The sequence below is a fragment of the Diabrotica undecimpunctata genome, chromosome 2 (assembly GCF_040954645.1).
Source record: "Diabrotica undecimpunctata isolate CICGRU chromosome 2, icDiaUnde3, whole genome shotgun sequence".
Lineage (NCBI taxonomy): Eukaryota > Metazoa > Arthropoda > Insecta > Coleoptera > Chrysomelidae > Diabrotica > Diabrotica undecimpunctata.
This window is the reverse complement of record NC_092804.1, coordinates 153279927-153299282: the sequence shown is the minus strand read 5'-3', so window position 1 is coordinate 153299282 and position 19356 is coordinate 153279927. Positions and strand designations below refer to the sequence as shown.

The following is a 19356-nucleotide window of genomic DNA, read 5'->3' as shown; positions in this document are numbered from 1 at the left end:
ATATCTTTGTGTAACAATAAAACACTGAAAACTTTGTTTTCAAAACTTCCACAAAATTTTGTGGAAGTTTTGAAAACAAAGTTTTCAGTGTTTTATTGTTACATAAAATGAATTTCGATCAAGTAACGGTCGAATCCATCAATTACTATATATCTTTGCCTATTTCCATTAGTTTCTTTTCCATTTCTTTGTCCTCATCATCTTTCTCTTTAGTCGGCGCGTGTATATTTAGAATGCTTTTGTTTCTTTTCCTTCCTCTTATTCTTAATGGCACATTCTTTCATTTATAGACTTTATAGGACAATTTATAATCTTCTCCTTCACCTACCATTCGTTTCCCTTTCCTTTGCAATGGTCATATTTTTTTCTGTTTTTGTTTTGTTTATTAGTTTTTTGACTTTTCTGAGGATATTGTAACTTTGTTTCAAATCCATTTCTCCTTTCTTCGTATGTCCTCTTATTGCTTTTTGCATATTTCTGTTTCTTATATCATTAATATATCTATTAAAGTCTTTTTAAAGTTAGATATTGATGAGCTTACCTAGATTTCGTTTGCAAAGTGATTAAAGCCTTTAAAAATCAAAGAATAAAAGTGTACAAGTACATGGTTAACGTTTAAAAATATATTTTTGCTTATTTCAGGGGTATTGCAGAAGTTCCCGAAGGATCCGACACGACAAATTCATTTGAACCGACCCCCGTACACGTACAACCTGAAGTAGAACCAGTAGCTCCAGTTGAACTTGAAGTAGAACCAGAATATTATATAGCTAATTATCCATATCAGTCTGTGGTAGGTCATGTTATACTTAATGTGCAACGTATAAAGAGAGGATGAAACAATGAAAATTATACGTAATTAATACTACCTTAAAGCAAATTATTATGCATACGAGAATCAATTGAAACTAATATTTTCTTTCCAAAGTTTTATGTTCTTTCAATATAATTAGCTATTATTTAATGTTAGACTTATCCGTTAGACGTTAGACCGTTATGTTTAGACTTCATCTGACTTTTACCGTCATTTTGGAGGTCTGCCTGCTGGATATCCCGCGTGTTTGGTTTCTGAGTCTTAGTTGTTCATCTTGTTATCCATCCAGTGGGATGTCTCTCGCGGGATGAATCCTTCTGATATCCCGTCAACAGGAACTCTCCAATATCTCTGACGTAAGGTTAAATTTCGGAAGAAGCTACCCAGAATATTATTTTTTGCAATATTTTCAGTTTTTGTCGAAAATACAGATATTTTGTACCATACACAGTAAACGAAATTAATGGGACGTAGGTTCAGGACACTGATACACTTGTGACTTGAAGGAACCGTTGCTCAGTTGTAGATTATGGGCTGGGTCATTTAGGGAAGTAAGAAACATATGAAAGATATACACAAGAAATTTGCGCCACTGTTTTTAAATATTAATTGGGAAAAGGAATATAATTTCGAGAGAGTGGCCCATTTTACATATAGGAACTGCATACCAGATTGGCAAAGGTAAATAAAAAGATGGAAAACCTAAGACAGCTGATGAAATAGAAATGTGTATCGAGAGAAATAAAATCAAGGAGATATAAAACGGTAATAAGGCCCACATTGACGTATGGTAGTGAAGTATGAAGTATATATTTTAATGAAAAAAGCAAATACAGAGAAATTAGAAAGATGGAAAAGGAAAATGCTCAGAGCTATATATGGAGGCGAAAACACGGTAGAAGGTTGGGCGCGACGAACAAACAGTGAGGAACTGTAAAACGAACCAAGCATCAGTCATTTCATAAAGGCACAGAAAGTGAGATGCATGAGAATGGACAGGAAGAGGATGCCAAAGATGATTCTAAAACGGGGTCCAATCACAAAAAAGAAGGAAAGGACGACGTTTGATAGCCTACAGGAAGATCTCAGAAAAGAGGGAATTGATGGCTGAGAAGAAAGACCAACAAACAGGATAAGTGGAGAAAAATAGAAAGTCAATTTAGTAGGCAAGGATTGGACAAGAGGCCACCCCACTTAAAACAAGTTTTGTAATATATAAGTATTATATTAATTGTATTTTAGCCCAGGCCTTCAAGTCCTATTGAGCTTTGTAAATAAAACAGTTATTACTGTAATGTCCATTTAAGCCTAAACAAAAGTTAACTTTTTATAATTCAGTAAAACCGTTGTGAAACCGTTGTAGTGAATTGTTGATCTTTCCACTTTTTTCAATAATGCAATTTCTCAGTACTTCTAGATAATGAATAACGATTGAATTGGCCTTTTTTTTAAGGAACCTGGTGACTTGACGTTTAATGCTGGAGAAGTCATAGGCGTTATCAAGAAGGAGGGCGACTGGTGGACAGGAAAATTAGGAAGTTTAGTCGGAATTTTTCCAAGTAATTATGTACAAAAAGTTGATGTGGTGAGTATTTGTAACTTGATCATAAATTTTGTTTTGTCTTACGTAATAATACTTATAACTCATATATATTGAAGAGAATCGATCGTTATTATTAAAATCACATTGATATATTAGTATATGTTACTAAAAACCTTCATATATTTTTTTAAGTATGTCAATAATGTACCATAAGCTTTCAAAATCGATTATATAACGCTTAGCAAGTTCCATTAATTTACTAACACGTAAGATTAGAGTAATACAACACAAACATGAGATTTGAAAACAGGAAAATTGCTTGAAAAAAAATTTACCATATAAATACTGCCTAGCTTGAAGTAATAGGTATTATTTTCAGACTTTTTGAGCACGACCATAAAGAACTTATTATATATGTATGTGGCTTGCCATTCCTTGTCGAGTAACGCCACTCAAGGAGCTTTCTAAGCCTCTTATCAGAAAAGGCAATCCTAATTTTCATTTTATGGTTAGAAGCATAGCTTTCGTATCGCGGGCTACGGATGGAGCGGTAGATTGCGCACAGGTCACCGATTGCCACCGCTCCGTGCGTAGACGATCAGAAAGCTTTGCTTCTCTTCCTCGGTCTCCCCCAAAGTATCACATCCCGTTTTTCACATATGTTCTTAGAATATAGAATCTTGTGATATTACCTCTTCATCTCCATCCATTTCTAATCTGCATAAGTCGTTTTTGACTCTTTGTAATCATCTCCATTTGAGTCTCTCTTTTTTTCTCCTTTTTTCCCTGTCAGTATGCAATTCATTACTATTTAATAATTTCTTTCTCATGTAGTTCAACTTTGTCTTCCATTACAAAAGTAGCAACATAACCATTAATACCAGAAGATTCCTCTTCTCAGAGCTATAAAAACAAAGTGCAATGAATAATATAAAAATAGTTAAAATAGTGTAAAAATGAACTTCATAGTTCATATTTCTTGATAAAATTATTGCTTATTAATGCTTTATTAATTATTATAAAAATTATTATTACAACTTAGTTGATACTCTTCAATATTATATTTCATTTTCTGCTATTATTGTCCGTCTTCGTTTTCCGTTTGTGAAACTAATTGAGTGTTATCAGAACTCTTCCGCTAACACCATTAACGCCGCTCCTGTAGCACCACCTGAACCTACTCAGGAACCAGCTCTCCCACCACCAATGGAACTGTCAACAGGTGTGTCAGCAGAAGCGGTAGAGTCTGCTCTAGCCAACGTTTCTGCACAGTCACAAGCCGATAATGAGGTGTCCCAGATAACATTAAATAAAGCTAAAGAAGAAGCTTATGCGCAAGCTGGCCAGGTTTGTGTATATTGCATTTTTTGCTTTTTGCATGCTGCTAATATTTGTCTTCGACAGAAAATGATTGGATGCTTTTTAAATTAAATTGATGTGTAAAGTATACATTTCCGCACAAAAAATATCGGATGTTTGAAATTTGGTTGTTACTTACAACTTAGACATTATATAATTGAGGATATAATATTCAAAATTTTGTAGAAAATATTCCAAAAGTTATAATTATAATTAACTTAACTCCTAGGATTATAATTAAACAATTTTGTTAATTTATTAATTAAGTTTTAATTATTAATTGTATTTTGAGAACGATTTCCGAAGTGGAAATCGAAACGTCAAAAGAAACCTATTTTAAAGTAAAATTTTTGCTTATTTCCAATAAAAATAGTAAACTTGTAAATGTCACTGTAACAAGAAACTGACAGGAGTTAAATCAGGCTACCTTGGTGGTCATTTGATTGATGCTTTCCACCCAATCATAGGAAATCTTTGTCCAAGTAGTTTTTCATCTAAATCACCTAGCTGTGTAGCGCTATCTTGCTGTAGTAACAAATTATTTCTCTTTGGGAAAACCGCTTGAGTTCGAGTAACAAGAGATTTTGTAGAAATTATAAATATCGAAAACCCTATTATCTTTTCAGTTAAGTTCATATATTCATTTTTCTTGGCATTATGAATGATATTGCTATTTGCATTCCTGACACTGTAAGAATTTCAGCTATTTGCATTTCAGTAAGTTTCATTTCAATAAAACAACTCAAATAAAGCAATTGAACAAAATGTATTCGCTTATTATCTTAATAATAAAATATTTTATTATGGTAATATCAAATTAATGTGAGTGTAGCAATCCCTATAAGACCTAAATTGTGTGAATAAAAAATCAAGGAACATTTTAGTTCAGTTTTTTTAAGAAAAACTTGTGCGACTTCAGAAAAATGCAATCTTTTTAAATAGGAAAAAATTTACACTTGGCGTCAGCATGAAAACGGTTAACGTAGTAGTTACAACTTGGTACCCCGGTGAAATAAGCTTTTTTTCATGACACTCGTCCGGCCAGGCAAACGACAGTTTTTTTGAGAAGTATGGACCTCTATAACAAGAACCTATATGTTTTTTGAAGTCGAATTTTTGGACTTAATTATTTATTAACAAATTAAGGTCAAAAACGAAACGATATAACTACTTTATTAATTTTATTTGCACAACTAGAATATGAATTGTATATAAGCCATCTCTATTTTTGTTTATCAATCAGTTATGTTTGTTATTCGGTTACAAAAATTCAGGCTTTGTTTATGCACTCGTCTTTAAGCATTTAAGCACAAGCATTTAAGCATACATTTTGAAGGATTTTAATCATAAAAATTTTGAACTTTACTTTCATTATTTCGTTAACATTGAATATCATTTATATCCACAGGTCGTTAAAACGAAAAAACCTGAAATAGCGTCCGTAATAGCACCGTATCAGTCAACAAGTCCAGAACAATTATCCTTAGCAAGAGGACAACTAATAATGATTCGTAAGAAAACAGATTCCGGCTGGTGGGAAGGTGAATTACAAGCGAAAGGTAGAAAAAGACAAGTAGGATGGTTCCCGGCAAGTTATGTTAAAGTTTTAAACAGTTCAGGTAGAATTAGTGGTAGAACCACTCCTGTATCTACTAGTCGAATGCAACAAGAAGTTATTATTGGTGAGTGTATTTATCCTTATATTAATTAGTGACAATTATATTGAGTACAATTTTTTAACGCGGAATGTAAAAAAGGAGAATATGACACTCAGAGGGTTATTTACGACGATTGAGCGAATTATGTAGAATTGTAGTGTGATAACTTGAACGTTGTAGTACAGAACGATCTGTCATTTGATCTGTTCCTCTCAAGACGCGAAAATTAACGACTTATTGAGATTCCATAAACAGTGAAAGAAAATGAGATGGGAAAATGCTCTTACTAATCACAGCAGCATTTCAGAAAGAAATAAATTGTAGCTAAGATGTATTAGTTTGGTAAACAATATATCAGTACAATTTATGTTTGAGTAAATCGTGCCAATTGGAAATAAATAATCTTTCGTAGTGTTTTGTGTTGTTCTTAATAATACATTTATTATTGTCAAGTCATGTACCAAATTAAATCTTCATTGCATTGCTATATTTTCAGATAAGGTGATAGCACTGTATCCATATTCAGCAGGAAATCCGGACGAATTAACATTTGCAAAAGATGATATCATTAGTGTAACTGCTAGAGAAGAAGAAGCATGGTGGAGGGGTGAATTAAACGGAGTTTCAGGACTTTTCCCCAGTAACTACGTCACACCGTTGCAGCAATGTAAGTACACTTGATAGTATACACATAGAATATCGAAATTGATAATGTAGAAGTAAAAAGCCATAGTTTTTTTTTACGGTAATATTTTATTTATAGCAGTTTAAGAGTAACAATTTGAAGCAATATATTATACAGAAAAATGTATATACTCGGTTCGCTATTCCCAGTCCGAACTGTCTAGTGAATTTAGTAATTATTTTTTTGCGAAGTTAGTTACTTTTTGACAGCCTAAAAATGACTGGAAATTACTATACAACCAAGCATATGTACTCATAGCCAATATCAATAGTAAGCAAACTAAATAGTTAATAAAATAGAACTTTGCGAATTACCGACAATCAATAGTTATTTATCTGCACCATGTAATAAATAGTTATGTTAAATTATATCAACTAAAATATATTTTTTAAATATATATTACCCAAAATTTGATGGGTTTTGTATACACTTCCACTATTTAGAATAATTCTTCTTTTTTTAAAGAAAGAAGTCTGCAATAGTAGGATACTTGAGCTATTAATACTGAGAAGTAGGAATTGTTGTGTTGTAGGTTTCCGACAATGAATCTTGTCAAAATATGCCCGAGCTAAGCGAATGGAGTATACCAAACTTGTACATAATAAATTGGAAAAGATTAAAAAATAAATAAATAAATTCAAAAAATAATTAAAACAAAAAAATCATTCTAATAGTAAAAAAAAAACAGTATAAAAATAAAATAAAAAAATATTCGAAAAAATATAATCACTGGGCCGAAACTGGAAATATCTGCGGAAGTTACCTTACTTTGCTAAAAGTTCGACTTTAGGGCACACGAGTGTTTATTCATATATCAAGGGCAGACATATTTGCTCCCGAGTCATACATCGATTTTTCTAAGGGGTCATTTTGTCATCGAATGCCATAGTGTGTGGACTAGTGCGCATTTCGATGCGCATCGCCCCGCCTCGAATTTTCCCATTGGCTCTTGACCTGGAAATCCCTATTTATCGCTCGAACGGCACATATAAATATTGGCGATTTTCAAGTCAGCCAGGTCAGTCCCTCACGGGCTCTCCGAGAGCTTAGTGCTTTTGGGGCGCTGCTTCCGGCTGTTCCAATTATACTCTGTGGCTGAGATATTATTCAACTACAATCTGATGTTTTATTTCGACCTATATTTTTGTCATGTAAGAAATATCTTGTCTTTTCAAGACAAGCCTTCAGAAGACCACGACCTGATGCTTTATTTCGACTTGGTGTACCTTGGTCATGTAAGAAATATCTTGTCTTTTTCAAGACAATTCATCAGAAGATAAATATTTACAAGTCCATACCCAGTAAATGGACTTGGGTAGAGGAGCTCTCGAATGCGATATTCGAAGCCCTCTACAGAGCACCCGGAGATAACAGAAGGTGGTTAGACCCTTATTTGTTCCCCCGAGGTGACAATTTAATAGTAACTTGAAAAATTTCAAAAATTTTTCTTTTACTTTAAAATCAAATTTTTTCAAAAATACGCACTTTGCAGCGGTTATACTTACAGATTATATAGACAGTACATAAATAAAGTAAATTTTAAAGCGATAATGATTAATTTTGTTTGGGTTGCTAATTAGGGGGTGATTTTCACGATGTGAAAAAAGGATTAACTTTATTTTGAACGTAACTCGCTTAGTTTTGATGCTAGAAACTAAAAAAAAGCAAAAATAAAGTTTCTTTAAACACTTTAATAAAGCTTTTGATGAGTTTTCCCCGAAAAGTGCTCCATTTTGTGGTTATTTTACGTTGAAATATTCGATTTGGAATTTGAGAAATAAGAACCTACTTTTCATGAGCTACAACTCTGCTTCTAGTCTACAGACTTAATAAGTGCAACATTTTTTTTGTTTTTTATATAAGCTACATTTTTGCTATGAATATTTTTTGGATACTTTCCTTTTTTGGATACTTTTACACTTTTTGAGTTATTTGTGGAAAACAGCCTGAAAATGTTGGTTTTATTTTGAAAAATGGACATTTTTACTCACAATAACTCAAAATGTATTGACTTACTGAAAAGTAAGTCAGTTTATCCATTTCCGGACTTATTTTGAATATATGTTTTGTCATCCCCGCGAAGGAGAGTTTTCAGAAGAGTTAAGCAAGAAGAAGTTATAGAGGCGCAAACGTAGACTCAGATCATTGCCTAGTGATCTCAACATTGAGGGCTAGAATTTCAAATACCAGTAAAGAAAATAAAATGGATACAGAAAAATGGAATGTGCAAAAGCTGAGAGATGCGACAATTGCAGAACGGTACTCGGAAAACTGCACCAACAGGCTAAGGAATCAAAATGTAAATGAGACCAGACAAATATAGACTCCTACTGGACCAGAATAAAGGAAGATATTGAATCAGCAGAGAAAGATAAAATAGGAACAGAAATTTGTGCCCCTAAAAATCATTGGTTTGACGATGAATGCAACAAAAGAAAAAAATGAAGCATACAGAAAGATGCTTACCCGACGAACTAGAACAACTGTAAAGAGTTACTAGACAAAGAGAAGAGAAGAGGATACACAAAAGGAACACACCTAAATACGGAACTTAAATATATAGAAAACCTTAACAGAGAGAAAGAATTCAGAACATTCTATAAGAAAGTTAACATCAACAGATAATAATTCAAGGCAACCACAAGACAATGCAGAAGTCAGAATGACGACCTATTAACAACAAGGAAAGATCTATTGAATAGATGGGTGGAATACTTTAACCAGGCACTTAATATGGTAAAAGAAGAGGCAAACCTGGAAGACGAAAGAGATGTGGTAAGGGGAGCAGACGAGAGGGAAGAGGAACCATCAACGGTGCAGTTAAAAAACTATCCAGAAACAAATCACCCGGAATAGATAATCTCTCAGTTGAACTATATAAAGAAGGTGGTCATGATACCGTTATGGCATTACAGCAGCTTATAAAAGAAATATGGACGCAGAAATCACTCCCCAATGATTGGAATATTGGAATACTTTGCACAATACATAAATAATCTTTGAATGCTCTAACCACAGAGGAATTACGGATAATTACAGATATAATTAATTAAATAATTAATTATATCGAGAAATACAAAAATAATGGAGTGTGGAGAAGACGATACAACTTCGAACTTTATAGAATATACCAGGAACATGATATCGTAAAACATATTAAGATAGGACGTTTGAGGTGGATAGGACATATAATGCGGATAGAACAAAATGACCCAGCTAGAAAAACGCTCCTTGATAGACCCATTGGCCAGAGAAGAGGAAGACCCAAAACAAGGTTTCTTGATAACATCAATGCAGACATGAGAAATATGGGAATACGTGCTTGGCGGAGAAAGGCGATGGATAGGGAAAACTGGAGAGAAATTTTTGAGGAGACTACTACCCACGCAGGGTTGTAAAACCAGAATGATGATGATGAAGGCGTGCTTTCACCCCACAAGTAAGAGCGATCCTGGGCTCAAGTCCAAAAGTGAAGTAGAGGATAAGAGGAATCTAAATTCAAATTTTCAAGCAAATCCGTCGTGACGCGGAAAATTACTCTCCAAAACAGTCATCAGTAATAGCCTGACACTTTTATAAATCTTTGTTGTTCTAAACTTGTTAAGCATACTATTAACTCTAGTAAACGCCAACTGTAGTGTAATTTTGTCCTGCAGGTTTTAAAAACACCAATTTAGCGGCGTTGGTTAATTCAATCCTGGTAATCAGACAGTGCCGAGGGCAAATTTGTCTGAATATTAGATAACACCAACCCTTAAACATTTTGCAGAAACACCACTGAATGAGTGCCGAGCTTCCAATCGTTTCGCCGATAACAGAAGTCCAGCAAATCGAGGCAAAAGTGCGTCGTTTATCATAATATTTAATATTTAAAAATCATTTAAAAAACGTTATCATAATTAGCATTTGCTGTAATAATTTATAATAATTTTAAATAACTACTGCAAATGCTAATAAGTGACTAGTTTCCACTAATATATTACACAGTTAACTGAACGTACGAAATAAAAATAAGTATATGAAAGTATATGAAAAAAATAAATAAATACATTTTGGAATCGTAGTTACATTGATGTAAAAATGTAAAAAAATTAATTTAATAAATAATATAATATATAAATATAATAACTAAATATAATAAGATATGAATAAATAATAAACATATAAATAATAATTTAATAAATAAATTAATATTTATTTATCTTATTAGTTAGTAGTTAAGGAACAAACTGTAACGCTCTGGCTTTTACTTCTACAAATCAAGTCATTACTCATAGTTTTATTTACTTTTCCTAGATGTCTCTAATTAACATTTCTCCCTTTTTGTTTTATTTTTAGGAACATTGCACCCATCCTACCATTCGAAGCTGAATAGTTTAACAAATAGAATCATTAGGATTTTTAGCATAATATCCGTTGTTAATATTATTATTCAGAATGTATGTGTTTTCTTAAGGCTAGGACTATCTCTACACATATGTGATTGTGCCCATTTTAATATGCCTTAAAGTAGCATTCGATATATAAAACTTACCAAATTATGGTATAATTTCATAGTAAGATGATATACTTAAGAAGAATCAATGTAGTTTGAATGTAGGTGTCTTACTATCAAGAGAGTAGCGTTTATCTTTACCGTAATCGGAGAGAGCTTTTGTTGTATTGATGAAATTAATTAAAATAAAAATATGGCGCTAAATAAGAATCTCGTTTAAAAGAAGTAGTGGTATCAATCAACACATTCTGCAGCAAAACCACTAGGGTTATTAAAAACACCTTCAGTGGAAATAAGTAGAATGGTAGTGACTACAAATTAAAATTGATATTGTACAAATAAAATTTGAGCAACAATATAAAGTTATATATTTTTTAAACTGAAGACTCTATATTCGATATACTCTATCTAGTATGCACTTTTCTGAAAAAATTTTTTGAAGATAAGAACATTGTTTTCTTCCTGGCCCATCTTTTCCGTAAACTTTTTCTTGTAAAACCAACTGAAGAAGTCCATATTGCTCTTCGTTTCTCATTACATGATCTAGAAACTCTAGCTCTTATATTATTCATAATCTCAGGGAGCTGACAGACTTACTTCGAAGTAAGTATATATATATATATATATATATATATATATATATATATATATATATATATATATATATATATATATATAAGCGGGGATCCTACACCTTCTGCCGCTTCCCGCATTTCGATCACCATCTTTTTCTATCTCTCCAGGTGTCTTCATCAATGGCTCTGTCTTTCAGGTTTCCATAACACCTTGTATCCAAGACTTGGCTGGTCTTCCTCGTTTCCTTCTATTACTTGGATTGTATTCCATAGCTCTTTTTGGCCATCTGTTGTCGTCTATCCTCTGTACGTGTCCATACCATATTAACTGTCTAGTTTCTATTCTTTCAGAAGTTGTATGTACTCTATCTGTTTTTCTTCTAATTTCAGAATTAGGTATACGTTCTACTCTTGATATACGGCAAGCTCTTCTCAGGTAGTCCATTTCAACCGTGTCAACTTTTTTCTTTTCTTTTACTGTCATTTGCCAACATTCTGCTCCATATGTAAGAATGGGCTTTACAATTACTTTGTAGATAGTCATTTTAGTTCTCATAGTAGCTTTGTTGGACCAAAGTATCGGATACAGAATTTGAACACTCTTCCTGCCTTGTTGCACTCTATAGTCTATATCTCGTTCCGTTGTTCCTTTACTGCAGATAATACTTCCCAAATATTTGTATTCGTAGCACCTTTTCATTTGTCTAATTTCCAAATCCGGGTCTTCGTCTTCACTGCCCTTTCGCATATATTCTGTTTTAGACATATTCATACTCATCCCCCATTTTTCGTATTCATCTTTGAGCTTTCTAAGCATATAATCTGCATCTTCTTCACAGCTTGCAATTAGTACTTGATCATCTGCAAAGAACAGCGTTGTCATAATGGTTGTTAAGCTTCAACCCCATTCCCGCACATTTTTGTCTCCACTGGTGCAGTGCTTCTTGGATATATTTTGAATAGGGTGGGGGAAAGACAACATCCTTGTCTCAAGCCTTTCGTTACTGTAAATACCCTTGAGAAAGTAGTTTACTAAATTCATGACACCAGCCAGAGAATATTCAAATTGAAATTCCCAAGTGAATACGGTGAGAGATAGTCGTTATGAAAGGCAATGGATGTTAAGACGCCAGAAAACCGGAATTTAAATACAAAATCTCGTTAATTTCTTATGTTTCTAAGGTCTTCAATGTTAGTATTGTTAGCAAACCAATAACATTTCAGAGTACGCTTCATATTACAAATACTGCCGATTTCTTTAACAATAATTGAGAAAGGATCCTATCATTCAATTCGTTTTTAAATACCTAGTACAGTACCCATCCTAATCAAAGCCATTTCAGCTTTTGCTGTACATGAATTTGCACATTACTAGAAGGGAATGTATGGAAATATATAGTAAAAGTCAGTGTAGCTGGCAAAATATCTAGAGAAAGATCTCCATCGTGGTTGAAAGAAGAAATAAACATTACTGGTTACTCATTCTGGGAAATAACACAACATGCACAAGAATGAGATTAATGGGCGGCAATAGTCAACCGAACGACTTGATTCTTCTTCTTGCATTCAGCATCTCCTGTGGAGTTCGCTGATTAATATAACAATTTTCTCTTTCTGAACTGTTGCATGGAATAATTCGATTGATATCATTTCGAACTTTCCACGGAGGTTTCGCAGTCAAGAAGTTCTACATCTCACGCTTCTTCGTTTGTTTGCATTTAAAGCAGTAGAAACTCGTATCTTGTGACTCTAGAGACGTAGCCAACTAACTCGAGTTTTCTCTTCTTTATAATAAATATAATTTCAGGAAAATTTCTCCATATATGGAACCTGTAATATACCTTTAAACTCAAAATAAAATGATAGAGTTGCATTTAAAAATATACAACTTTATATTATTTCTTCAATATTGGACATGGACACCATACACACACACATAATATATATATATATATATATATATATATATATATATATATATATATATATATATATATATATATATATATATTCACTTTTAATTTGAAGATATTATTACAAACATAACGTGTATCTATAAATGGAATTTTGAGTAATGTCGATAATTTTTTCGGTAGTTTCCCTGCCTAGGACGTGGCGCAATCTGTAGACAAGAAGCAATAAATATTTTGAATTGGAAATAATTGTTCTAAAATGTAGGAATGATGCATAAGTTAACATACTAAAAACATTTGTTTATGAAACATATATAATAATGGTTTCTTTTAACATCGCTAGAGCGATGATGAATTAGAATACAATATGGACCAGTGCTACGCTTCAACCTCCTATTATTGTCGCTGATTTTATCCAAGACATTCATTTTATTCAGCTTGACTCTGCCTGGATGTTTTAACCATCGAACCCTGATTTTTCCCGTGATAGACACTCTTTATAGTTTGATTTAAAACTGACCCACCAAATTTATGAAATATGTTATGATTTAAACCATGTAATCTTTTAATACTCACTCTCACTTTTATTCTGTGATATATGTGATCTATAGCTTGATTTAATTAACTTCTTAGTTGTAAGAGTGACCAAAATATAGGTACCTACTAGTTTAGTCTGACCAAAACCAATAAATAATTTGTGATGAATGTTCTTAAAGAACCAAACAATAAAAAACCTTAAACATAATTTAATCACTATGGTCTTGAAAATATTTCTGGTAGGCTATAAAACCATTGAAAATTAAACTATAAATCCCCTCATTTCTGCCAGATACATTCTTTGATTTTCACATTTGTAAATTAATAGTTGGTCTAAACGTTCAACTATCGTTTGGGAGTTATGAGCATAAGGCATTTATGACACGACGTCAGGTTTATCTTTTGTTTGTCATCGTGTTCTATTCGTTAAATCCTATCTCGGGACACTATGGACTGTAAGCTCTTACGATGTGCAGGGCTTAGAAAACCTTACCAAACATTTCTAATTCCTGTGTATTTATCCCATAAGAAGTTGGAAATATAATTTTTTTTAATTATTTGAAAAGTAAATAAGGACTTTTGGTTATAAAAATTAATTTTGTGTGATTTTTTTCATTTTTTTAAACACTGGCAATTTGATGGAAAGGTTTCCACATAATGTTATATTAGAACTAAAAGTGCTTATTCACTACTTAAACTGCGAGAAAACGAATATCCTTAGTCTTTCACAGGATAAAATCACTAGCAACGAAAAAAGAATAAAACATTAATTCAAATATTTTTCAACTTCGTAAATAAATTCAATGATTTATTGATTTATTTTGAAATAACCCTGATAAAAACGACACAAATATATTGAAATGCAGTAAAAAATAATTAAAGTTTCGATCAAACAATAAGAAGAAACCTTAAAACATGAACATTAGGAGTAGATAACTTAATACTTTGATATTCTTACCTTACAAATTCACAAACGACAAATAATACCAATCGCACAGAATGAATGTTCATAACCAAAAGTCGTTGTTTACTCTTCAAACAATTAAAAAACCAATATTTCTAACTTTTTGTGGAACAAATACACAGGAATTAGAAATGTTTGTAAAGGTTTTCTAAGCCCCGCCTAATGTGACGTCAGACTTCATTCAGTTTGACATGACATGACAGCTGACATCATAGCCTCCATCTTAAAAATGGGCGTAGCTTGTGACTAAAAATGGAAGTGGACGTGGTGTCTGAAGGGACTTCCTTTTCGTCTTTATGCTCCAAGATTACTACATTTATCTTTATTCGCATATACTGTGAACTTAAAACTTACTTTTAAAAATATTTTAGATCCTTATTTGAATAATCAGCGAACATTTCAAATATTATAATTTCGTCTTTACATTAAAGATTTACATCAACATCACAATACAACAAATTTAAAGGGGACATTTCTTGAATATAAATTTAATGTACTCAGCCAGAACTACTTTCTTTCTTATTTACATCTATATCTTTCTATTTATGTCGTTACTTCCTCAATGTTGCTTTGCAAACTATTTTGTATTGAGAGAATCGTTGATTAGGGTTTTTAACATTTCACATAATGTATAACAAATAGTACTTTTATCTGCTGTAATGTTATTTTTGGTTACTAATATAAAGAAGTTTTGTTGCATTATTCAACATAAATATGTATGTTATAAATAAATGTTTTTAAAAAAGAAAACTGATATTATATTCACTAATAAACAACTCATACATTATTTTGACGAAAATTACTTGAAAGTAACATTGAAACAAATAGTTCGGAAACAATGTTACTGGATGCAATAAAGCTGTATTAAAATGAGCTCAACCGCCGCTTTTAATATTTAAAATATAATTGGTAAAATGTACCAAGCAAAAACGCAAAAAAAATATTTGTTGACACCAATAACAATAAAACCTCTAATGACTTCCGTTAGATTAAAATAAGTAAACCTCACAGTCTTAATTCCTTACATCAGTTGTGTTCTCATCCTGAATCTCCACCATTTCAAAGATTTTCAGCTTTCTTTTTGTATTTTCTGTCTTCTCATGTGTCGCATCCATAACATACTATTGGTCTGATAATAGTTTTGTAGACCCTGATTTAAGATCTCCAGTGTGTTTTTGGATCGGAACACATAGGCGAGTAAAAAGTAAGCTTTGCTTCCCTTTACTATTCTTCTTGGAATTTCTGGTTCTTCTGTTCCATACATGCTTAATTTAATTCCCAAATATGTGAAACTTTCTGCTATTTCAATATTGCCCCCTAATTCAACTGTGAGTCTGTTTTCCCTAGCTCCTGCCTGTTAGCTTTTTGTTTTTTGAATATCTATTTCTAGTCAGGTCTCTTTTGCCTTTGTTTTTAATTGTGAATATATTTCTGCCGCCTCTTCCGTTCCGCGATACATAATGATGATTTCAGCGGCATAGGCGGCAATCTGTATTGATTTGTTATAATTAGCTCTTCATATGTTCAACTATCTTATCACATATTCGAGACTCGTTGAATAGTGTCGTATAATATAATAGCTTATCTCCTTGCTTTAATCCTTTGACTATCAAAAAGTTCTGAGTGAGCTCATTTTGTATTATGTCAGTTGCTGTTGACGTGTCCATCGTTGCTTTTACTAGTCGTATGTATTTTTGAGGGATGTTAAAGCTATACAATATTTGATATAACTTGTGTCTATTAATTAAGTCGTAGGCCTATTTGAAATATACGAATCTGTTGTGGATTTCAATGTATGACCCCACGATTTATCAATTTGGGACGCCTGGCTTAAATTAACGGAAGTGTTCGACGGTCTTTCGTGAAATATCGTAGTTAGTTAATTTTTTCAGCATATTTTCGTTTCTGTGTTCCGCAATGAATACAAAGCTGTGTGATAATGTAATGTCTACATATTACTTGCTATTTGATTATACTTCATACAGTAAATACAGATGCATACTAAAGAAAAGTTTGCTATTGTGAGGTGATGCTTCTGTAGATTATGCTTACTTTCTTTGGTTTCAAATTGTACTAGGGCTTTCATGTAACTGTAATAATAATCTTCAGCGCCCATTTCCAAATTCAATCATCATCTTCAGTCAATCAAACCCCACGTTGGTTGCCCCCCCCCATTACTCAATCGATGTACGAATGTCATTTATAATCGTGTCTATTTAAAATGCTAGTCAACACCGTGGTCATTTCATCCAATATAGACATAAATTTGTAGCAGGTCTTTCTATATAAGTTTAATTATAATACAAGCTAATAGTAGTAACAAAAGTGACTAGGCATTTCTCACTTTCTGCCAAATATCCGGTTTGTATGGGACCCATCCTAGTGCATACTTCATTAAAGTTCCTTTATGTTATTTTGAGTTTTTGTGTTACATTGCTGCAGGTATTATATTATTTTTTATCGACCTTGTTGGTATGTTTAACATGATAATTCAAGTGAAAAAATGGTATAGAAAGGTACGAAGACATTTCGAAGGAACTTTTATTAGGATTGTGAGGTGTTTAAAATTGGTATATTTGCAAGTATATCTAAATTAATGTTCACTTGGCTTGTCGAATTTGAAATACACATTATATATGGATTTATATATACAGGATGGACGTCTTAATTATATTTAAATCTTAAATTGAACCATCTGAACGTCTTCTACAGTATATAGAATTGTGTATTATGTACAGAAATTTATTTTTCTTAATTTTTATTCCAACCTGTATAGAAATCTGGTCACGTGAAGGTGATGTATTCTCCAATAATTTTAATTATATTGTGATTTATTATGCTCATATTATTTTTAAGTTTAAACTGTATAAATTTATTGTTATATAATTTTTCAGCAATAGTTTGGTAGGGTGGGTACAAATGTCCATATTTACGGTAAGATGTTTATAGTAATATATTTTCTTCTTTTCTTTATTTTTCACTATTTTGACCACCCTACTGAACGGTATGCTGCATATATTTATTTAGGGTGGAGTAAAGTATGGCTTTAGTTGATTCTAATTAACTTAAATATAGGGAGCAGGCTTTAAATGTAAGTGTAATAATTTCTAGATAGTTCAAAATTTATTTTGTATTTTGCTTCCTAGCTATTCATCGTTTTTGTAGAAAGTTATTTATCCAAACGACATAAAGATTGTAGCCCGAGTTCTGCCAGTTATTTTGTATTTATATTTCGTTATTATTTACGATACTGCTAATATAGGAGCATAAGAAAGTATGAAGTTATTGCGGGGTCAAAGATTAATTCAAAAATATTTTCCTGCATTGTGCGCATAGAGGCGAAATAATGAAGGAGACAGAGTTAAAGAAAACATGTAAATATATTTGATATCACGATCCAAAGAATCAATCGAATCAATAGTGTTTAACGACTTACTTTTCAAGAAAAAACCTGATAGTAAAGGGATTGTAGAGGAAAAGAGAAATATTGAAAAATAATATGAAATATTTAAAAAAGGGATGGTAGTCATTTGTTTTCTTCGGCTATGTTCAATAGTAATGTCTTGACCTACTCCTTTTATAGACAAACATTGAATCCCCACTATCAATATTGGTTTCGAATGTGTTGTAAAATTTGCAATGAAAATGTTTAACTAGCTTTTCTGTTGATAAGCGTTAAATCCACACTATCAATATTAATCCCGAATAATATGCTGTACAGTGTGGAAACAGCTTTAACAAATTTGGAAAATCTGTACTATTCACAGTGAACTATATTACTAAGTAAGCTTGAGCACCGATACATTATGTGACTACCGTTGTCCAATCTTGGTAGATTATTGGCGGAGTCGTTTATAGAGGGGAGAAACACAAGAAATATAGACACAAAACAACAAAAAGAACATGAAAGAGCATTTCTCGTCAAAAAAAGGGGGGCCATTGCTTTAAATATTCGAATCTCAAAAAACAGAAATGGGATATGCATAAAACAGATAAAAGAGCAAATATCATACAAATAAAAAATGGTAAAATTCACTATATCATAAAATATTAATATAAAATGTATGCGCATTAAAACGGTCGTAAATTATGTATGCATAAAAAACGTGTTAACTAACCCAAGTTCTCTTTGCAACGTATTAACTGTGTGTTGAAAATAAAAAAAAATCAGGCAAACAAATGAAAAAATGTTGTTAAATACGTACAAAAAATTTACAAAAATTTACTAAACTAATTGAAATTTAGACTAAATGTAACGTATTGGTTTTTCGATACGTTACAAATCTGCAGCACAGGTTTGAAAATACTTGAAAATATTTTGGTCTGGCGAGGTTACAGTGACTTTTTTACGTGATGTATCAAAAAAGATCTCAGCAACATTAAAAATGACTCGATCTTTTGGGTTTGTCTGTCTGTCCCTTCGGATATTAGTGCTGTCTTCATTCACAGATGCACCAAAACACATGAAGAGATGCAACAGATGAAAAACACATTCGTATTCAGCATCACAGATTAAGTGATGTAAAGCTATGAAGGTGGAAGTTTTCTGCCAGTCGGAGAAAGCTGGAAAAAACATATTAAGATAATTCTATGAAATGGTATATTGAGGTCGCTGGGTGGCAACGACATTTGTGTTGTCACTAAAACTGAAACAGTTCTAGCTAAAAAAATCATTCCAGCCGACATCCTAACTTGTAGACCTCCATATTTATTTGTACCTCCCATGAGTCTCCCATGTCAAACTGATCATCTCCAGACTCAGTTTTCTTAAATCAGGTTAGAGATAAAACCTAGTTTTATCTGTAAATGACAC

General features: G+C 32.3%; 1 protein-coding gene across 4 annotated transcripts in view; it reads left to right on the top strand.

The window, feature by feature from the left end:
• Dap160 (dynamin associated protein 160) overlaps positions 1–19356 on the top strand; it is an 82763-nt gene that overhangs the window by 24848 nt on the left and 38559 nt on the right. For 3 of the 4 annotated variants that reach the window (XM_072523762.1, XM_072523763.1, XM_072523765.1), the window contains exons 11-15: positions 643–793; positions 2268–2399; positions 3486–3704; positions 5125–5398; positions 5871–6041. In XM_072523762.1, coding sequence (XP_072379863.1) covers positions 643–793; positions 2268–2399; positions 3486–3704; positions 5125–5398; positions 5871–6041 — 947 coding nt within the window. The remainder of the gene's footprint in view (positions 1–642; positions 794–2267; positions 2400–3485; positions 3705–5124; positions 5399–5870; positions 6042–19356) is intronic. The other variant, XM_072523764.1, reaches the window with a different exon arrangement.